The sequence below is a fragment of the Gymnogyps californianus genome, chromosome 1, assembly GCF_018139145.2.
Source record: "Gymnogyps californianus isolate 813 chromosome 1, ASM1813914v2, whole genome shotgun sequence".
Classification (NCBI taxonomy): Eukaryota; Metazoa; Chordata; class Aves; order Accipitriformes; family Cathartidae; genus Gymnogyps; species Gymnogyps californianus.
In genome coordinates this window covers 15,311,847-15,337,851 of record NC_059471.1, presented here as the reverse complement: position 1 = coordinate 15,337,851, position 26,005 = coordinate 15,311,847, and the positions used below count along the sequence as shown (strand labels likewise).

Below are 26,005 nucleotides of genomic sequence, written 5' to 3'. Positions count from 1 at the left end.
CTGTGACCATGTGCCATGGGAATGGAGTCAGGGCTGATGGTCTAGTTCGCAATGCTGGACAAGAAACCACTGACAAGAACCACTTCCCAGAGCAAACAAGCCTAAGTGATAAGAAAAAAAAACAGGATTTTAATGGAACTACCAGAGACGAATTCTCCAGAGGAAGAGTGGTGAGACACAGACAAAAGCACACGCACTTCCTCCGTCCACCTTGTTTGGGTCCCCCTCACAGGGCAATAGCTCAGTAACTTAAACACCCCTTGGGCTGTAAGAAAGCTTGGCCATCCTCTCCTTGAAGGGATTTGATCCCATCTCTCACAGCACTGCTCTGATGATGTGATTGTACAAGGAAGTCAGCTCCTCCTCGCTATTCCTCTTTCTCTAGTAGAATTGACAAAGGCAGCAAGAGGGACTGGGAATGGCTGATGAGGACAGTCTTCCAGTTACCACAGCTCAAACCCTGTTAGGCAGAGGTGAGATTTGCTCCTGGTCTTCTGCACAGAGCAGATCCCTCAGACATCTGGTCAAAGCACCTGCTAACATCTGTTGCACCATCCATCAGGGCCAGAGGAAGCCATGTGTCTCCCAGTGTGCCCACAGACCCACTGTCCCACTGTGCTAGCAGACAAGAACCGAGGATGGGCAGCTGAGATGCCTGCCATGTCTGATCTTGGAAAACCTCTTCTCTGCCATGTTCTGCTCCTTATGCATGCTTTGTGCCATGCTAGATATGCACTGAGCATCACTAAAGCAAGGTCTAAAACCAACCTAGGTGAGAAATTAAGCCGTGAATCTCAGCAAGGCTTAAAAGTCAAGTAGGGACTAAAGGGCTCAGCATTGCCACAGGGGCAGTGGTGCAACACAGTGAAGTCATGGACTGACAAGTGCGTGAGCTCACATGGTGGCAGTCCAAGCAGGGCAGAGACACAGGAACACTGGTGTTGCCCCAACATCTCCCAGTATCTTTCTCAATAGCTTGTGCTGTGTACACAGCCTGTCCAGAAGAAACTTCAGTCCAAGGACTTTAGATGCCTCCAGGGTTAGGCAGGGTGCTTATGAGTACTGCTTGTACATAAATAATGGAGTTAATTCCCTCTGATTTTAAAAGTGCCTACACAGTTTGATATCCTAACTAGATACCTTCTTGTATGTGAAGACTACCTTCAGAAATCAGGCCTTTAGGCTCTGGTTGTTGGCTGAGACTTGAAAGTGGTTAAGGAGGAACCAAAAAGAACATTTCAGCAATGGTGAAGCAGAACATTGACGATGTTTACAATGACTCACCTTGGCCATTATATTAACTTATTTTTCTTACATAAGGCTGGTACAGTTTTTTGGTTATGACCTCAAGGAAACAGCTAAATTAAAATACTCCCCCCACCTCCAGGTATGAATTAGCTTAAACTACTAGTATCTGAAAAATGAATGATATTTACTTGGCTGTGAAGGAGAATCTAGAAAGTGTCTTGTGTTTTGGTCTAACATGGACCATAAATGGAAGACAACATGGCATGGATTTCACCTGGACAAGGGGACTGGTGAGATGTGTTAACCATGGATTTTCCATCTGTATTTCTGCTTTGTTAATGTCTTAAACTTTAGCAACGAAAGAACATTACTTTTGGTTTGAGAAAAGCAATGAAATTCCTGGCAAATGGTATAATAATACGTAATTCAGATGGGTTTGGAAACATAAGTGCTGGAGCTGCCTGTCTACACTTAGTGGGTAAAAGAAGATTTCTTGTAACCATGATTTTGTTATAACTCATAAATGATTTCTGGAATTAAAGGCCTCTTGGATACCAGCAGGGGAAATTTGTCCATAAACAGAATGTGAAGCACTCATCCTCTATAAATATAAACTTTCCCTGGAGTCTGAGACCAGGCATGCAAAAATAGACACACACAAAAAATCCCAGTTACGTCTGAAATTCTTGACTGCACAACTGTTGTCCCATACCCAATCTCTTGCACATGAAAACTCAGGCAAAAATGTCTTAATGACTTCACTGACAGTTTAATAGGGCCCTTACGGAGTATTAGCTGTGTGAGCTTGTAACAGTACATACGAACACAAAAATGTCAGGAGCACAAGAAGCAAAAAGGGTTTGGGGAGCGTCTGCTCTCCTGGCACTTCAGTCACATGTACCGGGCACTTCTAAATGCTATGGCAAAGCAATGGGCTCCAGACCTGGACATCTGACAGTTCAGTCACAAGCACTCGCTCTGCAGCTGGAAGACTGGTTTAGTCCCACTAGCAGCAGCTGTCATATGTCGCTTTTTGGGAAGGAGAACGAGTGTGTTACACAGAAGTCTTTGGAGATGTTGTGACAAGGATCTTCTGCATTTCCTCTTCCTGGCCTGATTTTCAAGACGTTTGCTGTGGTTGCGGAGGAAATTTGGAAATATATGTCTAATGCTGTTCTCTGTGCCTGGGACTTAAGATCTTCCTGGGCAGGTTTTGTGTACAAAGCAAGACTCCACTCACAGGGACAGACAGCACTGCCACAAGCAAGGAGAAAATGAAGAATTAAGTTGCCAGGAGGCCCTGAATACTCAGCACTGGCGAGCAAGGGTGATCTGTGTGCAAGCTGACTGGAACAAAAGGGGCCCTGTCAGTGAATCAGCATTACCGTGCTGGAGACGAATGACTGTTATATAAAAGCCAGAAGTAGGTCACACTCATCTTCATCAGTAATATGACACTCGTGAGGCTAGGTTTGTGCAGCCAGGTCTGAAGGTTTGCAGCACAGCCAGGAAGGAGGTGCTGAAGGTGCTGATTGGTGGCACAGGCTGAAGCTGCAGTTTTGCAGCTCAGAAGCTTCCCGTGCACAGACGTGCTCTCCCAGGTTTTGGCCAGGGGTCCTACACTGCTACCAGAGTCTAGCCTGGCCAGGACACTGAGGGTGCGTAAGGCAGTGGAGTAGGGCAGTTTCAAGCTCCGTGTAATTAAGCCCTTGCCCTTTGCAGAACAAACCAACTTAATTACGTCCTGTTGAGGCTCTAAGAGATGTTCTTTCACTTTTCTCTATGCTACAGTATGCATTAGTTTTTAAATATATAAACTGTGCATTAGCAATAACCTTGACAAAAAAAAAAAAGCAAATTTTAACACTTCTTCTCAGTGTTACATGTCTTTCTCTGGTACAGCTAGCAGGGGCTGGGGCTACTGGAATGCATCCAAGGCAGAAGATTGACTCTGGAACAGGGAAAGATAAGGCCAATCTTAAGAGATTATCCAGGCATTTTTAAAGGTTGAAAGAAGGAGAACATAGCAATTTTCACACTCACTTCTTTAAGCAAAACAAGATATTGTCATTATATGTTGTACTACTTCTGGATGAAGTCACCTCAAAGGACGACATCAAAGAAGATCTCTGTGGTTATGGAATTTTCTTCATAAAGCATATTCTAGGTGATTGAAAAATGCTTGAGGACGTGATTGATCTGTTGAGGGCAGTGGTGAATAGTATTAAGAAAAGTGAGAAAGAGGTTGACAGAGTAGCAAAAGGATGTATTTGAGAAGGCTGCTAATCAGAAAATTGTATAAATTTCATCAATAGCTTCCTAGATGGTTTTGATGGCTTCTAATGGCCCTTTCATTAGCGAGAAAGTTGAGTGAGGAAAATTTATCAAGTCCTACAGGCTGGCAAGTTACTTCTTTCCTCTGGAACCATAGAGATACTGTACACATAGAGACACTGTGTGGGAAGAGAAAAAAGTTGGAAAGCTATAGTGGGGCTGTAAGTACCAGAAGCTATTTCTGCAGAGACGTATTGTGGGTGTGTAAGCTGCACAGGAGAACTCTGCACCCTATTTTTAGATTCATCTCAGCCACTCAGTTAGGGACACCTAACATAACTATATGAGTAGAGTCATTATCAAAAGCTCCCTCAGGTGATCACTTCCCCTTAACTCAGCTGCCCCAGTTGTGGGTCATTCCCCGAGCCCATCCATCTCCTTCCAGGGCCAGGGAGGGGGCCTCTGCCCTAACGTGAATGCCTCAGTTAAGTGTCTACTCTCAGGGTAGGAATTCAGTCCTCAGTGACCAGAGGCCCTGCAGAGTCCCACCAGCCTTGCCAGAGTCTGGCCCCATTTCAGCTGCCCAGACCTAGCAGTCCCCCATTTTCTGCTGTGGATGGCCACAAGGCATGCTGTGCTCTGGGGATCCCTCTGGTACCAACATAGTGCTCTTCAGCAGGAAGCAACTTCAGCAGATATCTCAAGTGTACAATATATTTATAATCTCTCCTTTCACAGCTCTATTATCCTGCCAGCTCTGTGGAAGGGTGTTTATTTCTCTGCACATGCAACATCCCACCTGCCCTGCAGTGCTGCAGGTGTACCCTAAATCTTGTGTCAGCCCCACGCAGAAGTCTCAGATACAGAAGGCTGTCTTCAATGGCAGTAGACATCTCTCTTCAGGATTCCCAGGGCCTTCACTGTCACCTCTGCTTTGTCCTTATTTGTGGCAGTGCGTGGAGGGTGTGATTGGGCATGGAGGAAAAGTGGACCCACTGCTAGAGTAGACCTGATGTTGAGTCTCAGCAGTTCTTACCACCAACAGCAGACACGGAGAACAGACGACCCTCTCCTCTGACTGGGAAAGCCATCAAAGAGTTTGATCCAGAAAACCTCAGTGCTTTTTAAAACATTATAGTAAGTATAAAAGGAGGAGACTGTGAAATACGGAGTAATTGGGCAATTCTCTGAGAACAGTGGAAGCTGCTGAATAAAAGTGGCATGCAAACACCTTGGCTCAATTTTTATAATGAATTTAGCTATGCTGAGAAAAGTGTTTTCATTTCCTTGTGGGACTTCCATGTTTTCCTGCAGACAAAAGGAAGTTTTATCCAGGTGAGAACTGTATCAAAGAAAAACTGCATAAACAAAGCACTGCTTCATCAAACAAGGAGTTACAGCACTGACCTTTTGATTTTGAAGGACTCTACCAAAGGGAAAGATGATGGCGCTATAATAGCCTCCAAAAGTACATGCTCCTGTACAAACAACTACAAAAAAACCCAGAAAACAAATTTTCTACTTGTAGTCTACAGTCCTGTAACCTTCTGTGAATGTTTTTCCCTTTAGATACTTCAACAACCCATTGAAATCAATACAAACTTTGAATGGAAAACATTAAAGAGTTATGCTTTAAGTTTTTGGAGAGTAAGACTACATTTTAATAACTAAAAGGTTAATGAGCTTTTTAAGAAGAGCTACAGGTCTATTATCTCCTCATTAATCATAGTTCCATGTTGCAAAACCTGCACAAGGGTGGAACCGGATGAAAGACAGCACCAACTTTTTTTATGGTAAAACTATTGTTTTGCATGTGTTCTGTTGCTAACTAGAAATTGTGAGAATCAATGAGTCAGGATTGGAAAGCTTTATAAAGCAAACGAGTACTATATAAAGGTGAAGCAAGTGTGTGGCAGACTACAAAGACTTTTCTAAAGGCTAGTGAAAATGAGAATGGAGAGCCTCCCATTTCTCCTGTTATTATGTGCAGCACTTTCTTGTGCTTTTCCTGCAGATACAAGGCAGAAGAAGGAAGAAGGCATGCAGCTTATCCAGGTGAGGAAGGTAGAACTCTGGGGAGGAGATCTTTAGCAACTGTTGAACATCCATTGCAGTCTCTGGAACTAGTATATAGTAGCTGAGGAGCTAGTTCTGCAAATTCCAGTAGAATGAATAACGTGATTGTGTATTTCTCAAAATAGAGGGGGTTGCATTCTGTACCATGATGACAAAGGCTTCTAACCTGACTCATTCTTGTTTTATTTTTTTGTGGAGAACAATTAAAACTGATGATGCGTTCACTTATGTGTTGCTTCTACAAATAATTAAACTCCTGAGTCAGTCTACGTTTGATTTGTAGTTCAGGTGGAAATGTGGTTATTTATGTGACTTCTGGTATTATGAGACATAACTCTTCTTAAAATAAGGGTATTATTTTGTCTGAATTATTACTGTAAAAAAATGTGGGGAAATGAGATGCTACTGCTGAAATTTTGTATTCAGTCATTTATTTCAAACAGCTTCTGCACTGCCTGCTCTAAAGGACTCTGGGTAACCCTAGAGTACAGGGTAAGTGGAGGGTACATTACCAGAAAATAATAAATTTATTAGATAAATGCTAATTTTGAATGGATTCTGAGCAAACTGCAAAACACTGATAGTGATAATATAATGCAAAAAACTATCATTAACAGAAAAATATTTATACAGGCTTTAACAAACTCTATTACCCATGATCCCATGGAACAAAAAGAAAAGTAACAAAGGTACATGTCTGAAGCAGTGTTAGTGTAATTTTTTACGAGCTTCAAAAGCAAACACCATTGACTGTCCTAAAATGGTTTTTTTTTTGTTAATTAGAAGTACCTGCAAAATTACTATGGCTTTAAGAAAGATGGGGAATCTTTCATTTGGAAAAGTAATAGTCCAATGACCCAAAAAATAAAAGAAATGCAGGAATTCTTTGGCCTGGAGGTGACGGGGAAACTGGATTCTGGCACTTTGGACCTGGTACAGAAAAGTCGCTGTGGATTGCCTGATGTAGCTGGGTTCTCCACCTTTGCAGGAGAGCCAAAATGGGCAAAACAAGTTCTGACATACAGGTAATTATAGTGGACTTCTTAATGTAAAGACAATGTGTTACACAGTGTAAGTTGTAAGAACACAGCTGTTTTTCTATCTTATATTTTAAAGGATATTAAACTACACACCAGACCTGCGTCCAGCAGATGTCAATGCAGCGATCAAGAAAGCATTAAGTGTTTGGAGCAGCGTGACCCCACTGAAATTCATCAAGAAGGACAGAGGTGATGCAGACATAATGATCTCCTTTGCAGCCAGAGGTAAAACTCTATGCAACCATTATGAGTTATTGCCAAGTTACTGCCTATATGGAGCAGTTGACCTGAAATGCTAATGATTTCTTCTCATAGATAGCACGTGCAAAGTTCAGTATCAGGTTGAACAAGCAGACAGAAAAACACAGCTCCTGCTCAAGGTGCTATGGTTATAATTCTTGACAATCTTTGGGTATAGAGGGAGGGTATAGAGGCGGATGAAGAGAAGGAAGGAGAAAATAAATGTAATGAGCTGCCTGTAGTTCAGTGGATCTATACCTAGAATATGATGCCCAATGTGTGCATGAACCACAAGAGGCTTAGGGCTTGTCAGATATACCCAGGCTCAGAGCATTATGGAGTCGGTAGCTCTAGTTACACTCCTGGGATTAGACATGTGCTTTGTGTGAGCTAAATTAGTTCTAGACAGACTCAAGGCTTGTATTTTTGGCATTGCCCTCAGGGTAGGCTTACCAGCAGCCTTCCCTCTTTCATTAACAATCATGCACACATGCACTCTTCTAGTTGGCTCCTCTGTTCCCACCCAAACATATCCACTCATCTGGGCTATGCAGAGTGTGCAGGCACCGCACGTAACCTCTATGTCCTTAAATCCTTTTCTGGAGACTACATTCAAGGGCTTACAGTCTCCCTAGGATCTTGCTTCTGCCATCAACACTTAAATAACCAGTCAGGTTCAGGTAACCACCTGATGGCTGCTGACACAGAGTTTATGAAAATTTTACCTTATGAGCAAAAAAGGAAATATATTTCAACCTAAACCACGTCCCCCTCTTCTCTTGTGGCAGCAGTATGTAAATGTCCACCCATTTCTTGAGGAAACCAAGATTTCACTCCTGATGCATCAGCTCAAATTTTCCTAAGTTTTCCCTGTGAAAAATAGAGCTTTTGGCAAATCTGTGTGGAAGAGAAATTTGAAATCAGCAGAACAGAGAGCTCTCTGCATGGCTGAGATCTGTTACCTCCATAACCCCCAGTCAGCTGTGTATGGGACTTGCTCCTCAGGTCACAATGACTTCATCCCCTTTGATGGCCCAGGAGGGTCAGTTGCTCATGCCTACGCACCTGGCAAGGACTTCGGTGGAGATGCTCACTTTGATGAGGATGAAACCTGGACCAAAAGCACAGACGGTAGGAAATTAAGTTCTCCAAACCCTTCCTGAAGCAGGTTGTACATGAAATCAAGGGTGCAGTGTCTGTCTCCTCTCTCCCTTAAGAAGTGCTTAAAAATGGGGCTGATTTGAAGGAGCATTGGGCAGCTGGTTTCCATAGCTATAAAAAACCTCTGAGCCCTTTCATTTAAAAAGTTAGGGCCCCAGCTGAACTTCTGCCATGGACTGGGTGGAGATTTATTTGGGAGGGAGCTGAGGGACCTGGCAGCCCCCTTCTCCCCACTCCTCCAACCTGCTTGTCTCTCCCCACACAGTTACATCACCTGCACTGGTCCAGGGTCCTTCTCCCACACTGACTTCTGCAGGATCTACAGACTATTTCCTTGTACTCTTCTGTAATGATTTCATTATTTTTCTTTCTGACCAGAATTTCATCTCCAACTGAATTTCCCATAACAGCTTCACTTGCTTAGGCAAGCAGTTCTGAACGCTTCTGACCTACCTTATGTCCTTGATGTTTTCAGGACAAATGAAAAGACACAGCTCTCCTATTATGTGTTTTGTTTGTTGTTTTCAGGTATGAACCTGTTTTATGTTGCTGCCCATGAGTTTGGCCATTCACTGGGACTTTTCCATTCCAAAGACCCCAATGCTCTGATGTACCCAGTTTATAGGAAATTTGACCCTTCAGTATTCCCTCTTCATCAGGATGATATTAATGGCATTCAGTACCTCTATGGTAATTCACAATTATTAATCAACTAGTACTTATAATTTCAAAGACTTTGGAATACCTTTCAGTGACATTTTTGTGTACTGGATATACCTGGATGAGTTCTCACTTTAATTTCTTCCATAAACTGGTTCTTTTAGGACCATCTTCTAACACCCACAATGACCACAGGGAATCTACTGAGATAAAAGACCCAACTGAGTCAAAAGATCCTGCACTGCCAAACACCTGTGGCCCCGACTTAACTTTTGATGCTGTCACTACTTTCCGTGGAGAAATAATGTTCTTTAAAGACAAGTAAGTCAGCTTTCTAAAAGTAAAATAGCTGGCTATCATTTTTAAATTATGCTGCACAGCATGGAAAAATAACTTTACCCAGAATATCAGCCATTCTAGGCAGGAAGGTGAGACAGGGAATCAGGATAAGAGGTGGGAGGCAAAAACCAAGAGGGTGGTAGAGAAATGAAGAGAGATAAGTATCAGGAGGAAGATCACCTTTGAAGCAGGGCATGCTATGAATAGGATGGGGAAAGATGGCTCCTCTGAAAACATGGGCTGTTTTCACCTTAGGCTGTAAGAAAGTCCCAAGTGTTTGGCATCTGGGAGAGCTCAGCTTTGGCAAAAGGCAGCACCAGCCCTGGGACGCTCAGCACCTTCATTGCTCTCCTTGCTTTGAGAGAGCTGAGGGTTTACCAGTCCTGACACAGTACCTGCTTGAAGAGCCCCTGCAGCAGTGATTTAGTATAATAATAAAAGGAAAGGATAATTGATTCAGTGCTAAATTCAGACAAACTGCCCCTCTCCAGGGCATGACAGCCCAAAGTCTTGAGGAGAAGGGGTAAAAGAGCTGATTCCCCTCCTTTTCATGTGGTAGGGCTTTGCTTCCCCTGCTTCAGACCCTCCCCAAAATCAAGGTTGAAGTGAGTTTTGACCTCAGAGTTTGGAGTCCACGAAGCCAGTAAAGTGTTATTTTGCAGAAGATCCTCACGCACACCAACTGTTTCTCTAAGCTGGTGTTGGTAACCCCAGGGTGGGGTTTCATTCCCAAAATCTTACTGCATGCCAGCCATGTGAGCCAGGTCTCTCCAGGCTCCCTTTCTGCATAAGGGAAAATAATAACTGTTTTGACAAAACAGTTCATCTGACCTATTTTAGATGTCTGCATCAATATAACAGAAATCCCACCATGGAAATAACTTTCTTTCCGTTGACATTACAGGGAGCTTAGGGTGACTAACTGAGGGTACATGGCTGGGTTTAGTCCGATAAATCCTGCCCTGGTTGCCATGATGTGGTGTCATGCACTAGTGTGTGTGAACATCTGATTTTATTTAAAACCTGTTCTATATTTACGTAAGGCATTTTTGGCGCAAGCATCCTGCAGTCAGAACAGCTGATTTTAATTTAATATCTTCGTTCTGGCCACGGCTGCCACCTGGTGTTGATGCTGCATATGAAATTCCTGAAAAAGACGAAACTGTAATTTTTAAAGGTAAAATGTTGTCTTTTTATTTTCCTATGTTGTCTTTCCAAGTAGCCTTGTGAGTTTGTATCTGGCTTAAAAAACACTTAAGCTCTTCCTGTAGGATTCCACAAGCTTTAATTTAGTCCAATAAATTGGTGTATTTCAATCACAGAGATAACAAAAATATTATCCAAGATAAAGAACGTGTCTTATTTTTTAATGTCAATATAGAAAAGTTTCCCTGCCAAAATAAATATCATTATTTTCCTTTTTTTCTGGAAAATTATCTATTGAATTTAAAAATGATAACACATGCTTCTTCCTAGCTTGTGGAAAACTAACATAAGTATGAAGGAAGACTGAAATTTAAGTTTTCATAAAATGTGGTGCGAAGAAATATTCCTGCATTTTTTTGGACTCTAGAACCAGTATGTAGAATGTTTTCAAGAAACCATTATTTTCTCTCTGCATTTTTCCATTAAAAGATTAGCTTTCATGAGAAGGATTCTGTCATTCGCAGAAGAAGATTCTGATAACATGGTTTCATCAACTTTTCTTGACAGGGAATGAATTCTGGGTTGTGAGAGGAGATACCATACTTCCTGGATACCCCCAAAAAGTCTACACCCTGGGCTTTTCAAAGGATGTTACCAAAATTGATGCTGCTTTTTATAATGGAAATGAAGCGAAAACATATTACTTCATAGCGGACAAATTTTGGAGGTAATATTTCCTGTGCTACTTTCCTAAATAGGAGCAAACATAATCACATGATCAATATCCTGTCATGATTTAGGATGCATTAGTCACACACTTTTGGTAATCTCTTTCAGTGTCACAACTGGCTATGGAAAAATATTTGAAAGGGAGGTGAAACAGTGCTTTTAGCTTTCTTTTTAATTGATTTAATTATTTAACAGTTCTTTTATTTATTTATTTATTTTCATTTAACTGCCTTGGGAAAAAAAGCCATTCTACAGCTCCGCAAGTCAGCTCAGGAAATCAGTCAGAACCTCACTATTTATATCAAAAATGTTTCTGTGAGGTAAGAAGGAGTATCCCACCCTTTTTCCAGCTACCGACAGATAGTTTCATTAAGTAAGTCACTGATAAATGCCATGTACTGCAAAGAATTATCTGCTGTGCATGGTTATTATTTCCTCTTTTCAATCCGATCCCTGCTGCTCAGGTTTGTGTTACAGGACATATATTTCTAACAACTGAAGGAGGTGCTCCTATAACAGAAGCAGTAGATAACCTGAACTTTTGCAGATGAATGACACAACTTCTCTCTTTCCTGCCACCACAATGCCCAAGTCATTGTACATATAGAGATCATCCTGGAGTAACTATTCAGCCCCATATTTGTAGTTTAAGCAGAAGATCAGACTTCCACATTTTAGTTCAAACTCTCATAGCTTGAAGGACTTCAGCTGAGCAGTTTGTCTGATCATTAAATCTCTTACTGAGCAAAGGTATCAGAAGGAAAATTATTTCAGAAGCCTACTTATTCCAGCACTGATAGATAAACTGCACTTCACTAAAAATGTAACAGCCTGCTATAAGTAACTTAAGTAAAATGACTTAAAATAACTTATAACTTAAGAAAAAATCAGATTTTTCCTGATAAACTTTTCTTACAGAGAGGGAGCATGAAAGCAAAGTTTTTATAATCTTACAAATCTAACTTATGTTTAAGGTAAGATTATCTACTATCAATCTAAGATTTATCTCTTTTAGAAAAAATATTTAGCAGATTTGTGATGATGGTTCGAATATTAGGTATTCTTAGATGTATCTTGAGCTGATGTAACCAGAAGCAGTTCTTCCAGTGCAGCTAATAGAGTAATAATTATTTATGGCACATCGTGTCTGTCTCAATGCTACCTAAATGATACTGAAAGTCTTCAATGAACTCAGTTACCTGTTGGTAGGTAGAAGGTAATGAGGTGAGCTGAATTAATCATGAGTTGTTTGCAGTTTTCATTGACACTAGGTTGTTTATAATTTTTCTCAGTTATGATAAAAGAAGTCAGTCTATGGACAGGAAGCCCATACTGATAAGAGATGCATTTCCAGGAATTAATGGGAAGATCGATGCTGTTTTTCAACATGAAAGTGAGTAACTGTTCTTAATAAAATATGTATGAAATGCTCAGGGTCATAGGGCTGAGAGTGCTTGGACAGAGAGAGGCATTTCTAAATACTGCTCGTAGCCCTCAGGATGACCAACAAGACCCTGAAATAGTCACGAAACACTCCCACGCTTCACTTTACCCCCTTGAAAAATAGTGATGATATACCTTTGGTGACAGCTTCACAGCTGGAAAGGCCAGCTCTAAGGGACAGATTAATATATCTGTATTCATGTTGATGTGCACCTCACACCATGAAGAGCACCACTCAATACAGTGACGTCTCAACAACATAAGGTCTAACTGCTGTGAGCAAGGCTATCACAGCCTGGCCCTCTGACATAAACTGGCACTGCTCTGAGAATAATAATTGGCACTAGCTTCTCCTGCATGAGGGAGAACGTTACTTAGACAGGGAGATGCTGGAACAGACTCAAGGGTACGTCCACACTGCCAAATGGCACAGCGTCCCAGTTGTCTCCTGGCTCCTCATCCCCTGCTCATCAAAACCCATGCATGTTAATTGCTTCCCACCAAATCTATCAGCTTCCTCCAAAACGAGCCTCACACGTGGTGCTGGGGATCCTTAACTGCAGCTGTCACTCCCGGAGGGCAGTGTGGATGCAGCTGCCCCAGGCTGGATCTCTCCGTCCCTGCACGGTATCTGGAGGCACCACAGCAAGCTTGTGCCTGCTCGCACCTTGCCGTGCTCTGTGCCACACTCCAGGCTGTACAATACCTACCCGCAGGCTAGAAATACACCCTTCTGGAGGGTTTCAACACAGCTGTTGCATAACAGCAGATATTATAAACTGCAGAAACACACAGGATACATTTTTTTGTAGGGTCACCTCGTGGGATTCATTAAGTATACTATGCAGTGTGTGCATGGCTGGTTTGCTATGGAAGGTGCCCCCATGCTGCTGTGCACCATTTTAGAGAGGTTATACCTGGGAGCAGATGCCGTTGGCAGCATAAGTGTGTCCAAAGTTTTTTTGAGCTCTTTCTGGATGTTATTAAAGCATACTAATCTTTACATCTGCAATAGCGTAATTCATCTGTTTTTTTTTTTTCCCTAGACTTCCTTTATTTCTTCCGTGGAAGAAAGCAATTTGAGTTTGACCCTGATAAGAAGAGAGTTACACGACTTCTAAAGACAAACTTCTGGTTTCCATGTTAAGAAAATGAAATCTGTAATGGTGTTCAAAAGAATGTAGTGTTATTGCACTAGAAACACTTTTTCTTTTATAAATATGTGGAATGCATAGGTACTTCAGCGTTAGTCAGCAAACCTCAGCCCCTGCACAATCTGTGTTTCTGTAAATAACACAACAATATTTAACATACTGATGTGTATATATGTATGTAACTAACATCAGGATTGCTAGCTTACCAAAAAACAATGCAGCTTTTACTTTTGATACAAAATTGTGTCTTGTTTTTTTTTTTTTTCCACTGTCTTCTTTTCACTCTTCATGCTGTACAGCACCATACACAGAGCCCTACCAGCCAGGAGTCCATGAGGAAAAGCATTTCTGTTCCTAGAAATAGGATTGCTTTCAACCAGTTTTAGATATTTCAAAGTTAAGCAAACAGGCTAATCAAAGCTTCAGCTCATAATTACGGAGAGACAAACAGGAGCTCCAGAGAGCAATCTCTCCCAGCCTGAGGTGGGTGCCTAGGGATGGAAGCGCTCCTTTTCATTATTGACTGGAGAGGCAGCCTCTTTGAGCAGTTTATGTTAGACACCTGATTATAGAAGGCTAAGCGTAAGCGTGATGAATCCAACCCTAAGATATTTATTGATATATATGTGATTAAAGGCTCATCTCCACAAACACAGGAGCAGAGGGGCACATTGGCATGTAGGGGAGCCCCAGTCATCCCTGACCTGCCTCCGCTCCTCTCCAGCTGTCCTGGGGGAGCCCCCATGGGCTGGGGGACACCCATCACCAAGTGTCAACTGGAGAGGGTCCCCATCACCTCACAGGCTGAGGGGTCACTGCCAGGGGGACAGGGATCAGTATCCAGGGGAAGAGCATTTGGGGATTTTATAAAACTTATTATGTCATGTTTGAAGGGGACTGTGGGAAAGTGCAAGATTTATTATGTGTTGATTAGGGGAAAGACCAAAGGCAGGGAAATGGAAGGATCAAGGCAGATTGGGGAGCAACAGGTTTGGGAAAATAGAGCGATAAGTGGATGAAGGGCGCTGGTTGTGTGCAAACAGGCTGCAGGTCAGTGTGCTGCTTTGGCCACGCCCTGCACATTTGGTCCTCTCTTCTCAGTAAATCATATCTGTTGTGTAGGTGAGCTCTTTCTACATGTGTTTGGGTAAACTTCAAGCTGGACTGGCTGTTGAGTAGGTTAAGAGGTCTGAGTACCAGCAGCCGGAGCATGGCTGCAAACTGCGGGGACTTGTATGTCACTGGGGATACAGGAGATGCGGGGGCAGCTACTGGGAGGACTGCGTGTCTGAGCCCGGCTGCTGAGGGCATCCACACTGCTTATATTTCCATGTTGATGTTTCACCAGTGCTCATCAGCCAGAGGGGAGGAACGGGATGGGGCCACCAGTCCTTTTCTTATTTGTCCAAGTGCTCCGTGTTTCCTGTCTGTGGTGATCTCTGTGGCCAGCCTCATCGCTCTCTGGACCTGGGGGACAGACATGCAGCAGCTGCCAGTTCAGAACTGCCAACAATAATCTCCCTGCTGCTGAAGTCAGACATCATTTGGTAATGACCCACAGGGGCCCATAAGTATTCAGATGGACAGCTAGCAAGATCCAAGGTCTTAGAGAAGGTATCTTTTCTTTAATGTATGTAAAAAATCTCGCCCAGTACCTGCTGTCTCCCCCTTATTAGGCCACTTCCCTAAAAAAAGAAAAAAAAAGAGAAAAGATAGTTCTTCTATTTGATTCCTCTTCTCCATGAATCACAGAATCACAGAATGATTGAGGTTGGTTGGACCTCTGGAGGTCATCTGGTCCAACCCCCCTGCACAAGCAGGGCCACCTAGGGTGGGTTGCTGAGGCTCTAGGTGGCTTTTGGAGATACTACTTTTGCACATGTCCAAAGAGGGAGACTCCACCACCGCACTGGGCAACCTGTGTCGGTGCTTGGTCACCCTCATAGTAAAAACGTGTTTCCTGATGTTCAGAGGGAACGTCCTGTGTTTCAGCTTGTGCCCATTGCCTCTGGTCCTGTCAGGACAAGGCAATTGTATTGTATTTATGCATGCAATTGTATTGTATGAATGCAATGAGATATTTCAACGCACTTTATGGAACCTTTTTTCTGATGCATTTTTAAAACCCTTAGTAGCAGGACTGGTCAAATGGGGCACTCCAGTGTGGATCTAGACACTGAGCAAATTTTATCTGAATTCTATCAAGGTCCAAAGCCTATTATGGTGCTCTCATTCTTGCAAGACAAATACTGCTGCCACACCCTGCTGTGGAGGTGGCAAACAAGACTTTGTTGACCAAGCAGAACTAGAGTCAAAATGATTAGTTTTAATTAGAGCACCTCCAGAAAAGGAAATGAGTATCAGTAGGTGTCTGATATTGCCAAGGTCAGAGAAGCAGGCTCAAGTCTTCTAACTTGAATGTTTCTATTGAATTTAGTAGGAAATATTTCAGTGCTGTTTATTTGTTCCTTATTATTTGCCTCACGCTGTTCTTGTTTTCCAATTCTGGCTTTCCTTCACATTTCTGGTATGGCTTTTTGAGTGGTCTCACAACTGCAAGACTTAAATCAGTCCATGGTCTCAGCTATAACAGTAAAAGTTAAAAAGATGCATAAACAGTTTGGCTCACACTTCATAGATTTTTAGTTCCTTGAGGAAGTTTCTAACCATCCTGGATCTGAGTGGTTTTCTTCAGTTGTTCCTATTGCTGATCCTCCTCTACAGTATCTGTGCCCTCCATAGCACTACCATTGTGGTTAACTGTACTAGACCATGCTATTTTAAATGGGATAATCTCTTCCGGCTCTGATCTTTCCAACTTTTTTTGGAAATATTCTCTTTCAGATGGGATTATAGTTCTCAGAGCAAAACTGGCTTGTCCTAGACCTTTCATGGTTGTTTTGTAGTTTTCTGGCTCCCAAATACTTATCTGACTCGTTCTTCCGTGTTTTTGATGGTTTCTGATTAGTCGGGACTCTTTCCTTCCTTATTTTGCTAACTGTGCACACAGATGATCATACTAATTGTTGAATATGAAGTCTTGGATCTGTAGCAGACGTAGAGCTTAACTGACTCTAGTACTATCTGTCTAAATATAATTTAGTTGTTTTAGTGTCGGATGTCAGTGTCTTTTTTTGCTTCACAATTCTTACTTTGAAAATCTCTGGTACTACTGACAAGTCTGCCTCATCATTTGAGTGAAAGCAGGCTTTTGAACTGAAGGTCATTGACCTATATTCAATATATTCATATATCAATATATGCTTTTCTGAGATACAGTTTGAGACCTGGACTCTGAGTTGATATATTGATTGTCTGTGGTACACTCAGTCCAAGCATTTCAGTTATGGTTTTCTCAGTCTTCTAAACACATCGGATTTTTCCACACTATAGCAAATTTCTAGCCTGTTTGCATGGAAAATTGGGTGAAGACAAAAGTCTCTTCACAAGGAACAGGCTTATCATGTGACTCTTTCTCCTCTAGAATTCAGATCACAAAAATTACTGTTTTCTTCAATGTTTTATTTATAATGGTCTCATTTGTTGTGGTTTTCACCATCTTGTCTTGGAGGACATTTTGCCTACATCTGAATGTATCTGTTTGCCTTTTGTTTGCCAGGGACTCTGTAGTGCATCCATCTGACACAATCCAGGAGGTCCAACATGGAAGGCCCAACACTATCTACCCCAGGAAAAAACAGTTTGGTTTGAATGTTCTTTTTCTTACCACTTATTGGTTTTCTTGTTTTCACACACTCACCCTGCCTGGAAGGGACAAATGCCCTTTGATATTGTTCTTGGCAGGAATACATATGTATTACCATAATAGGTGGGGCCACAGCCTCACCTGGTAGTGAACCCTGTTCACTACCACAGTAGTGAACCAAAAAGCTATTGTGTAATGATTTGGACACCCAGAACTAAAAGATGCCAGAGAGTTTACCACCTCAGTAAAACAGACAAAGGTAACTGATACGTCCTGGTAGAAAAGAACAGAATTAAAATGAGTCCATATAACTGCTGTTTGCAGGAAGTTGTTCCTAGTGAAATGTTGGCTTGGGTTTAAGCAAATGGGGGGGGGAAAAAGCCCTTTCTTGGTGACAAAAGCAGCAGATTTGTGGGTTCAGAAGCGCTGAAGGCAACTCAGAACTGCAAAGATGCATCTCTCAGCTGCCACTGGTATTCCAGAGAAAACAGTTAAAAGCTGCCAAGGTGCAGATTTTGTTTCCAGTTGGTTCCTTGGCAGCCTCTGAACTGCCATCTGGCTGGTGTCCAACCAGCCCGTTCATGTTTACTCCCTGTCAGCAAGACAACTGACCTTGCAGGTTCACAAGTGGTAGCTGTCTCAAAGGATGTTTTGGCGTTGGTGCCATGCATCCAACTTAGGGTCTGTGAGCCTGGAGGAATTCCAGTATGTCCCAAATGGTCCAGAGTCCCGGGGCACATGCAGATTTATTTTGTAGATCAGTGTGGAGAAACTGACCTCTTATTCCTCTCTCTTTCAGGGCAAGTTTTACATCTGCACAACTTGTGTGACAACTGCCAAGTTTAGAGGCAATGGACTTCAAGCTGGTAAGGTTGGCTCCACAAGGCATCCCAGAGCCTGTCTGCCATCAGGAAAGTCATGCCCAGGACACAACAGAGCAGGTTCCCATCCCAGGCAACAGCTCAGCTGCAGAGATGAAGAATGTGATTTGGTTTTCCTGTGTGTTCAGGAAACAGGTGGCTGGCATGGAAAATGGCACTCCTTCCCTTTTCTTTTTACTGAAATAATTGACGAGGCCATGTCTGAGACAGTGCAAGTCACTGAGGCGTAACTCAGGCACTGCCCCAGTCTGTGACTTGTCACGTTGAATTGTTCTTCTACAATAGAATAATTAGGACTGAGTCAGCACCTGACATCCTGAGCTCTATCACGGTGGCCTTTGGACTTCAGTGTGGTTTGAACCATACCATTGTGCTCCTAACTGCCCAGCACAGCACCGTGGTTCGTAAACGGAGTGACTGATCATTCTCTCAGTGCAGAATCAAGAGCATTTCTATAAAGGAAACGTTTAACATTGGGTGACGTTAAGCCACGAGCTTGTGCAAACTTTAAGACATCTGACTTGGAGGCTTGCCTTTGGCTTTTTCATCTCGGTATTAAAATGTACTTGGCTTATTAAAAGAAAATTCCTAATGAATTCTCTAACTTCATGTGAATATCTGGCAACCAGTTGAATATTGCTGCACAGTGACATGATTTATATCTTTGACGCATCAGTCTTCACATGAAAAGTGACATCCTCCAAGGAAAATATCTTGTTTCAGCATAACATTCTGGGTTTGCAGAAAGATTTTTATTTTGTTGCTTCAAAATAGATTGGAAACGCATGAAGAAATTAAGATATGCATAAGAGCACAGAATGGACATAAAAGTACTTCCTGCAAGAATGACGACTGTACTTTGTAGTGCCACCTGCTACTGAGAAAGCAATTGCAAACATCATTGTGACAAATCATAACAGTAAACAATTCTTAGAATTATGAAGTACCACTTTTAATTTTTGTAATATTAAAATTACAGAACTACCAATCAAAGTTCCCTTTTCTACAGTAATTCTGTAGTGAGAAATTTTGATTTAGGGAAACCCCACTATGATTCATACTATGAATTTATTTTTTCATTATTTAGTCAGGGGTGTGGGTGGAAGTTTAGGGAGAGAAGGATGAAAGCATTAGAAGATTTTAAAACATTATTAGATATAACTAGGGGAAAAGGGAAATACCCTGAAGAGTCAAATGCAAGCCCTAGGTAAGTGAGGTACAAAATAAATGGAAATCGGCGAGACAGAGAATTGTTGGAGGTTGGGAAACTCTTCTGGGGGAATATGTCTCCTCTTATGCTTCTGCCTAAATGTCCTTTTCAGTCAATGCTGGAAAGAGGAAACATGTTGGATAGACCTCTGGCAGCGCTTACATTCCTATGCAGACTTAATGAACGAGGAATGGTGAGTAGAGTACCTAGAAAAGGGACACTCTTACCTCAACACGAACAACAAGAGTGCAGTTTTGCTGAGGAAGAAGTGTGCAAATAAAGCAGGATTATTGCTAATACAGGGAGACACAAGCCTGTAATCCCTGGGTGTACAATGGAAAAACCCTTGAAAACACTGGCCCTTTCTCGACAACAGTGTCAACCCCCTCTTCCTTAGGCACCCAGTTTGGGTTTAGCAGTGACTTAGCAGACGGGTCCAAGACCTGGCGAGGTAATTCGGGGCGACCTGAGTGAGGTACTGATGCTCGTGGTCTAGGCAAGAGCTGCCTCTGAAGAACAATTGAGGGTAGGTAAGGGCAAAGTTTACCTCTCTCCATTGGTTACGTGGAGATCTTAGACAAACTTCAGGCAGGGCCAATGTGTTAGGAGTTGTCCAAATCTGGTACCCTGACAGAGGTGAAGTTGCTGCAGCTCCATGCCCCCAGGTCCAGCCAGCAGCGAGCCTGAGCATGTATTCCCAGTAGGCACATGCACACACATGTACACACACATGCACACAAGTACACACACACAAAGACACTACAGATCCCCCAGCAGCTGGGCTTAGACACCCCATCCAGCAGCTGCCCTGGGATGTACTGGTGTCTCCTGCTGCCTCATGCACACACACACAAACAGGTCTCTCTGCTGACCCCAGATCCCACAGCCTCCCCAGTTACTGACTTGGGCCCCCGGTCCCTCAGGTAGCCAACCCACAGAACCCTGGTCTCTCCAGTATCCAGCCCTTGTTCATGGCCACTTTGACACCCAGCTCCCAACCTCTTACCCTACTTACTGGCTGATCCAGCTGGATCTTCGTTAGTGCTTGCACACATACATATGTACCCAATTGACAAGCATGCACCCCGGTCTGTCCAGTCGCAACACCACAGACACAGGGACCTCCAGCCCCTGGTCCCACCCCAGGGGCTGTCACTGAGACCCACACACACACCCCCGCACACAGGACAGAGCCCCTCACCTGTGAAAATGGCTAGAAATGGGGTTTAGTGAGAGGCCAGGACAGACTGTGCCAGTCAGGTGCAGGTGCAACACAATGGTCCTGCCAGCAAAGTGAGAGACTGTGTGGACACCGATTGGCACTCAGTAAAAATTCTCATGTATTTCGAGGGGTCTCAGTTTCATTTTGGCATATTCATGTCTCCTTCTGTTGGTTTTTTGAGGTTTTTGTCTGAAGGCAAGTGCTTGAAAAGGAGAGGGTGGCAATGTGCTAGCTGCCACACCATGAGAAGAGCAGATGACTGAAACCTCTCCTTCCTTCGTTCGAGGGAGATGTGCCAAAGGACACGCAGTAGGAAGCCAATGCAGACGGTGAAACGGGACATGACTTTATAGCCCAACACTGTGGAAATTCCCAAGAAGGAGGGAAGCCACTGCTTCTGCTTCCTCTTCCTGATGCTGTTTAAGGTTTTTCACTTGATGACTCTTCAAATACATAAACAGCTCCCACAGCTAGTGCTGGAGTCCAGGACTTTCTAGTCTTGCCACTGGCTGCCTTGGAAAGTAATTTATTTAAAGTTTCCTGGAAAACAACCCGATGTCCCCTCTTACCCTCTGCCTGACTCAATATCCTCTTGGTCACATTAAAATTTGGCCATAGACCCTTTGCAGAAATGTGCAAGGCAGCAGAGCCTCTCTGTGCAAGCCGCAACACATTATTTCCTAATGTTCCCGTCTCAGCCACCGGACGCATCTGATTAATCTGCATCTCTTCTTTGCCTGTATGTGTTTAAACACGCCTATGATGCCTTCAGAAAATAAAAGAAAAAAGGATAGAAGAAATAAGGAGTTAACTACTCCTTAGGAAAAAAAAATAAGAAGAAAGAAATGGAGATATTGAATCAGGAACTATATAAACCAGCCTACAGAAACACATGAAGGAGAAATATTTACAGGGAAATAACACTAGCTTAGAAACAGAGTTAGAGAAGTTAAGCAGCATTTCACAAATCCCAGGATCATGTGAGTTGTAGCAAAGACTTTGGAGAAGTATCCAACACACACAATTTTTTTGTTCATATCTGAAAATCAAGACGGATTAAGAATAATCAACAATGACGTTTCCTTCAACTATGAACCATGAGGCTGAATCTCTTTACATCTACAAAAGCTGTACCCTTTGAAGGATTATTGTCCTAGTCTTTTCAAATACCAGCACTGGACTGTTGCTTCTGCTTTTGAAATGTCCTGTATTAGCTTTAGTCAATCACTCCAGACAAGCAATGTGACTCACATTGGAAGGTATAAAGTAATTTGCTTTTCCCAGGAACGATGTCTGCTCTGCTGAACCTAGATATAATTAGGGAGTGCCACACTACAGTAAGTGTAGAATCATATACTAAGTACATTATTTTTCCCTGACATTTGGGAAACTAAGTGAAGTACTTGCCAGCACAATTAAAATTTTCATCCTGTATTGAGCTCCTTCAAAGGAAAACTTGCTCATATATCAGAAAAAAATTATAATGGTACATATTTGTATTTCTCCCTCTCACACTAACATTTACTGTTTCCCTTTTAAGGTTTCCAAGGAGGCTCTTTACCTCCAACAAGGACAGCAACACCAAAACCATTCTGAAAGATGTCCAGCCTGTACTTGACAACTTCCAGAGTTATCAAACATGCAGCCATTTCGGGCCATCTACTCTGGTGCTTAGCTGCTCCTGCAGTTAGAAATGTTTTCCTCCATTTAGGGGTCTACACTACACTGTAGGTTCCCACGTGTGTCTTGGGTATTTAAACTCCTCTTATCATTGATAGAGACCTAGCTAATACAGTCAATGAAGTATAGAGAGCAATTCATCTCATCTTAAAGTCCATGTCATATGGTCAGTTGAATCAGTCTGTAGAATCCACTGTCCAAAATGGGAGCTTAGACACCTAAATAACTTATGGATATCTACATGACAAAACATTTAAAGCTGATTCCACCTCATTACTCATTTGCCTGTACTTGAGGCACCCACCTGAGGCTGGCTGCCATGACACAGGAACTATGGAGACCTACATCCTTCCAGGGCAGCTGGAGGTCAGGTGGGATTCCCTAGAGCATATCAAATAGCACTAATGCTCAGGCAGCTGAATCCCAAACCTCATGTCTAAACTTAATCACTGTTGTTTAAGACTGTATTGGGTTTGCGTGGCAAGGTTTTGGTGGTGGTGGGGGGCTACAGGGGTGGCTTCTGTGAGAAGCTGCTAGAAGCTTCCCCTATGTCCGATAAAGTTAATGCCAGCAGGTTCCAGGACGGACCCGCCGCTGGCCAAGGCCGAGCCCATCAGCAACAGTGGTAGCGCCTCTGTGATAGCATATTTAAGAAAGGGAAAAGAAGTTACAGGGGAGTTGCAGTTGCAGCCAGAGAGAGCGGAGTGAGAAGATGTGAGAGAAACAACTCTGCAGACACCAAGGTCAGGGAAGAAGGAGGGGGAGGAGGTGCTCCAGGCGCCAGAGCAGAGATTCCCCTGCAGCCCGTGGGGAAGACCATGGTGAGGCAGGCTGTCCCCCTGCAGCCCATGGAGGTCCACGGTGGAGCAGATATCCACCTGCAGCCCGTGGAGGACCCCACGCCAGAGCAGGTGGATGCCCGAAGGACACTGTGACCCCGTGGGAAGCCCATGCTGGAGCAGGGTCCTGGCAGGACCTGCGGACCCGTGGCCCCGTGGAGAGAGGAGCCCACGCTGGAGCAGGTTTGCTGGCAGGACTTGTGACCCCGCGGGGGACCCACGCTGGAGCAGTCTGTTCCTGAAGGACTGCACCCCGTGGATGAGACCCATGCTGAAGCAGTTCGTGAAGAACTGTAGCCCATGGGAAGGACTCACGTTGGAGAAGTTCGTGAAGGACTGTCTCCCGTGGGAGGGACCCCACGCTGGAGCAGGGGAAGAGTGTGAGGAGTCCTCCCCCTGAGGAGGAAGGAGCGGCAGAAACAACGTGTGATGAACTGACCCAAACCCCCATTCCCCGTCCCCCTGCACTGCTCGGGGCGGGGAGGAGGTAGAGAAAATCAGGAGTAAAGTTAAGCCTGGGAAGAAGGGAGGGGTGGGGGGAAGTTGTTTTAAGATTTGGTTTTATTTCTCGTTATCCTGTTCTGATTTGACTAGTAATAAATTAAACTAATTTCCCCAAGTCGAGTCTGTTTTGCCCATGACAGTAATTAGTGAGTGATCTCCCTGTCCTTATCTCGACCCACGAGCTTTTTGTTTTATTTTCTCTCCCCTGTCCAGTTGAGGAGGGGAGTGATAGAGCGGCTTTGGTGGGTACCTGGCATCTAGCCAGGGTCAACCCACCACAAAGACCATTCTAGAGTCTTGGAGAACAGTCACTGCTTCCCTTTTAGGAAAAACCTTTCCTATATTTAACAGCGTTTATCATGGCTTCCCTTGCTTTTCCTTGCATGAAATAGTGAACACAGAGTCACAAAATGGTTACTTGTATCTTCCTTTTCCAGACTCACAAAAATTCCTGTTGGGCTTCATGGAGTCGTTCCAACCAGAGCTCATCTCTCTGCCTGGATCCAAACACACTATTGCAGCTGAGATCTTATCCGTGCTGGCAAGAGTATAAACATTATTTTACTTACCATACATATGGGAGCCCAGTTTATGCATTCCAGTAACATGACTGATTTTTGTTAATATCAGTCAAAAAATGTTGAATCATTTTAGCACTCAGGTTTGCTAGCATCGTAAGATTGTTTTAGATAGAACTTTTAGTTAGCTGATGACAGGCTTCCTAGAGTTATGATGCTGATTTTTCCTAGATAAGATCGGTTCTTTGTACTGTCTTTTATATTTTATGATTACATATTATGACATAATATGCTATATTTTGTTAAATATTAAAACACATGTATCATATATATAACATAATGTTATTCACTATAATACAATATGTTATATTACGTTACTGTTATATGTTATTTCCTGTTATTTCTTCAGTTTGTCAAGACCTTGTGCCATAAATAGTCTAAATTCATGATTGAAAAAAAAAAAACCTATGAAATGTAGCTCCGCATTTTACGTGAAAAGCATTTCCTTGTTTATTAAACACACTACAAAATTGCCCAAAACAGAAGACTCAGGCGAAATAGGGACAGCCACATTAGTTAAACATATTGCATCACTACCTGATGATGAAAGTTATGCATCATTTTTACTAATCAGAGGATATTATACAGCATGAGTCAGACTGTCACTGATTTACAAATTAGCTATATAAACAGAGCTGAGAAGTGTGTTCAATAGCTCAAGAGTGAAACTGAGGCAGACAACCTTAGATGAGGATGAAGACACTTTCATTTCTCCTGTTGCTATATGTGGCCATCTCCTCTGCTTTTCCTGTGGCTCCAGAAGCAGAAGATGAAGGAAAAACCCTACAGCTTGTAGAGGTAAATATTTTTCAGTGCATTTCTAAGTGAAAGATAAGGTAGTCTGAGAGATAACTATAACTGCAATTCTTTTCACAGAATATGGCTTGAAATTAAACATGTACTATTTTGCAGAGGTTTTGAGAGAAAGCTTTTCCTATCAATCTAGAAAACGTGTGAAAATTATGTGGAACTTATTTACCCAAAAGTCATCTGGATATTGCATAATTTCACTTTTGATGTTGTCAGTAAAGTAATAACAAAACTACCGAAGCATGAGTTCTAGCAGCAAGGCTCTGTGGCTGTGCAGAAATAGTCAAACTCAGCAACAATTTACATTTCAGAATGTGCTTTGAAACTTGTGATATGACTGGTCTCAGTAACATAAGGGAGGAAACTTGCTTGAAGCAGGCATGTATTTCAACATTTTGCTGAATGGATCTTTTATGGAATACTTTGAAAAACAGGGACATCTATGAGAAATACAACACTTACATAGACACAACACTATTTATTGGAGACAAAATTGTTGAAATTTAGTAGGAAGACCTGAGTTCCTAATATCATATTTCATAGCTAAAAATAAATGGCATGATTTGCCAAGTGCTGACTCTCTAGCAGTGGTCACCTGCTTCTTTGGGAGTCCTGGCTGTGTGGAGTCTCACTGCCGATCTCTATATCCTTGAATGAGACCAAAGCTTCCTCATAAATTTTGCCGTTGTTAGAATAATCAGGCACCATAAATAACGTGGGATTAATTATTAATAGTAAATATTAGATTTTAAAGACATTTCTTCACATATTCCATCAGTGAAACAAGAAATTCAGAAAACTATGTGAAAACTGTAAGTTATATCTGACTCTTCACATGAATTCCTGGAAAAAATAAGCTGTTCTTGCTCCTGGTAAACACAGAGCATGTCGATATGGGAATAGTTCAAGATTACTTAGAAAATTGAAGTGTGACTGAAGACAGTATTGATATGCCACAATGCTCTTCTTTTTTAAACTCTGGTTCAGAGTTATCTACAGAATTTCTATGATCTTCAAAGGGATCACCAGCCTCATTTAAGAAACAAGGGTGAAAATCCCCTTGCT

General features: G+C 42.6%; 1 protein-coding gene across 1 annotated transcript; it reads left to right on the top strand.

Moving 5' to 3' along the window:
* The first annotated feature begins 5,469 nt into the window (after nucleotides 1-5,469).
* On the top strand, nucleotides 5,470-13,503 carry LOC127021519 (stromelysin-1-like). Its single transcript, XM_050904635.1, has 10 exons — nucleotides 5,470-5,577; nucleotides 6,382-6,623; nucleotides 6,715-6,863; nucleotides 7,884-8,009; nucleotides 8,568-8,729; nucleotides 8,864-9,020; nucleotides 10,082-10,215; nucleotides 10,752-10,911; nucleotides 12,206-12,306; nucleotides 13,403-13,503. The coding sequence occupies exons 1-10, from the start codon at nucleotides 5,470-5,472 to the stop codon at nucleotides 13,501-13,503; spliced, it is 1,440 nt and encodes a 479-aa protein (XP_050760592.1).
* The last annotated feature ends 12,502 nt before the right edge of the window (nucleotides 13,504-26,005 follow it).

Bases quoted from the DNA above. Each gene is read 5' to 3' on its own strand.
- LOC127021519 (XM_050904635.1), top strand. From the start codon at position 5,470: ATGAGAATGGAGAGCCTCCCATTTCTCCTGTTATTATGTGCAGCACTT. The intron at 5,578-6,381 runs GTGAGGAAGGTA...TTTGTTAATTAG, and splicing joins AAGGCATGCAGCTTATCCAG to AAGTACCTGCAAAATTACTA. The intron at 6,624-6,714 runs GTAATTATAGTG...TATATTTTAAAG, and splicing joins AAACAAGTTCTGACATACAG to GATATTAAACTACACACCAG.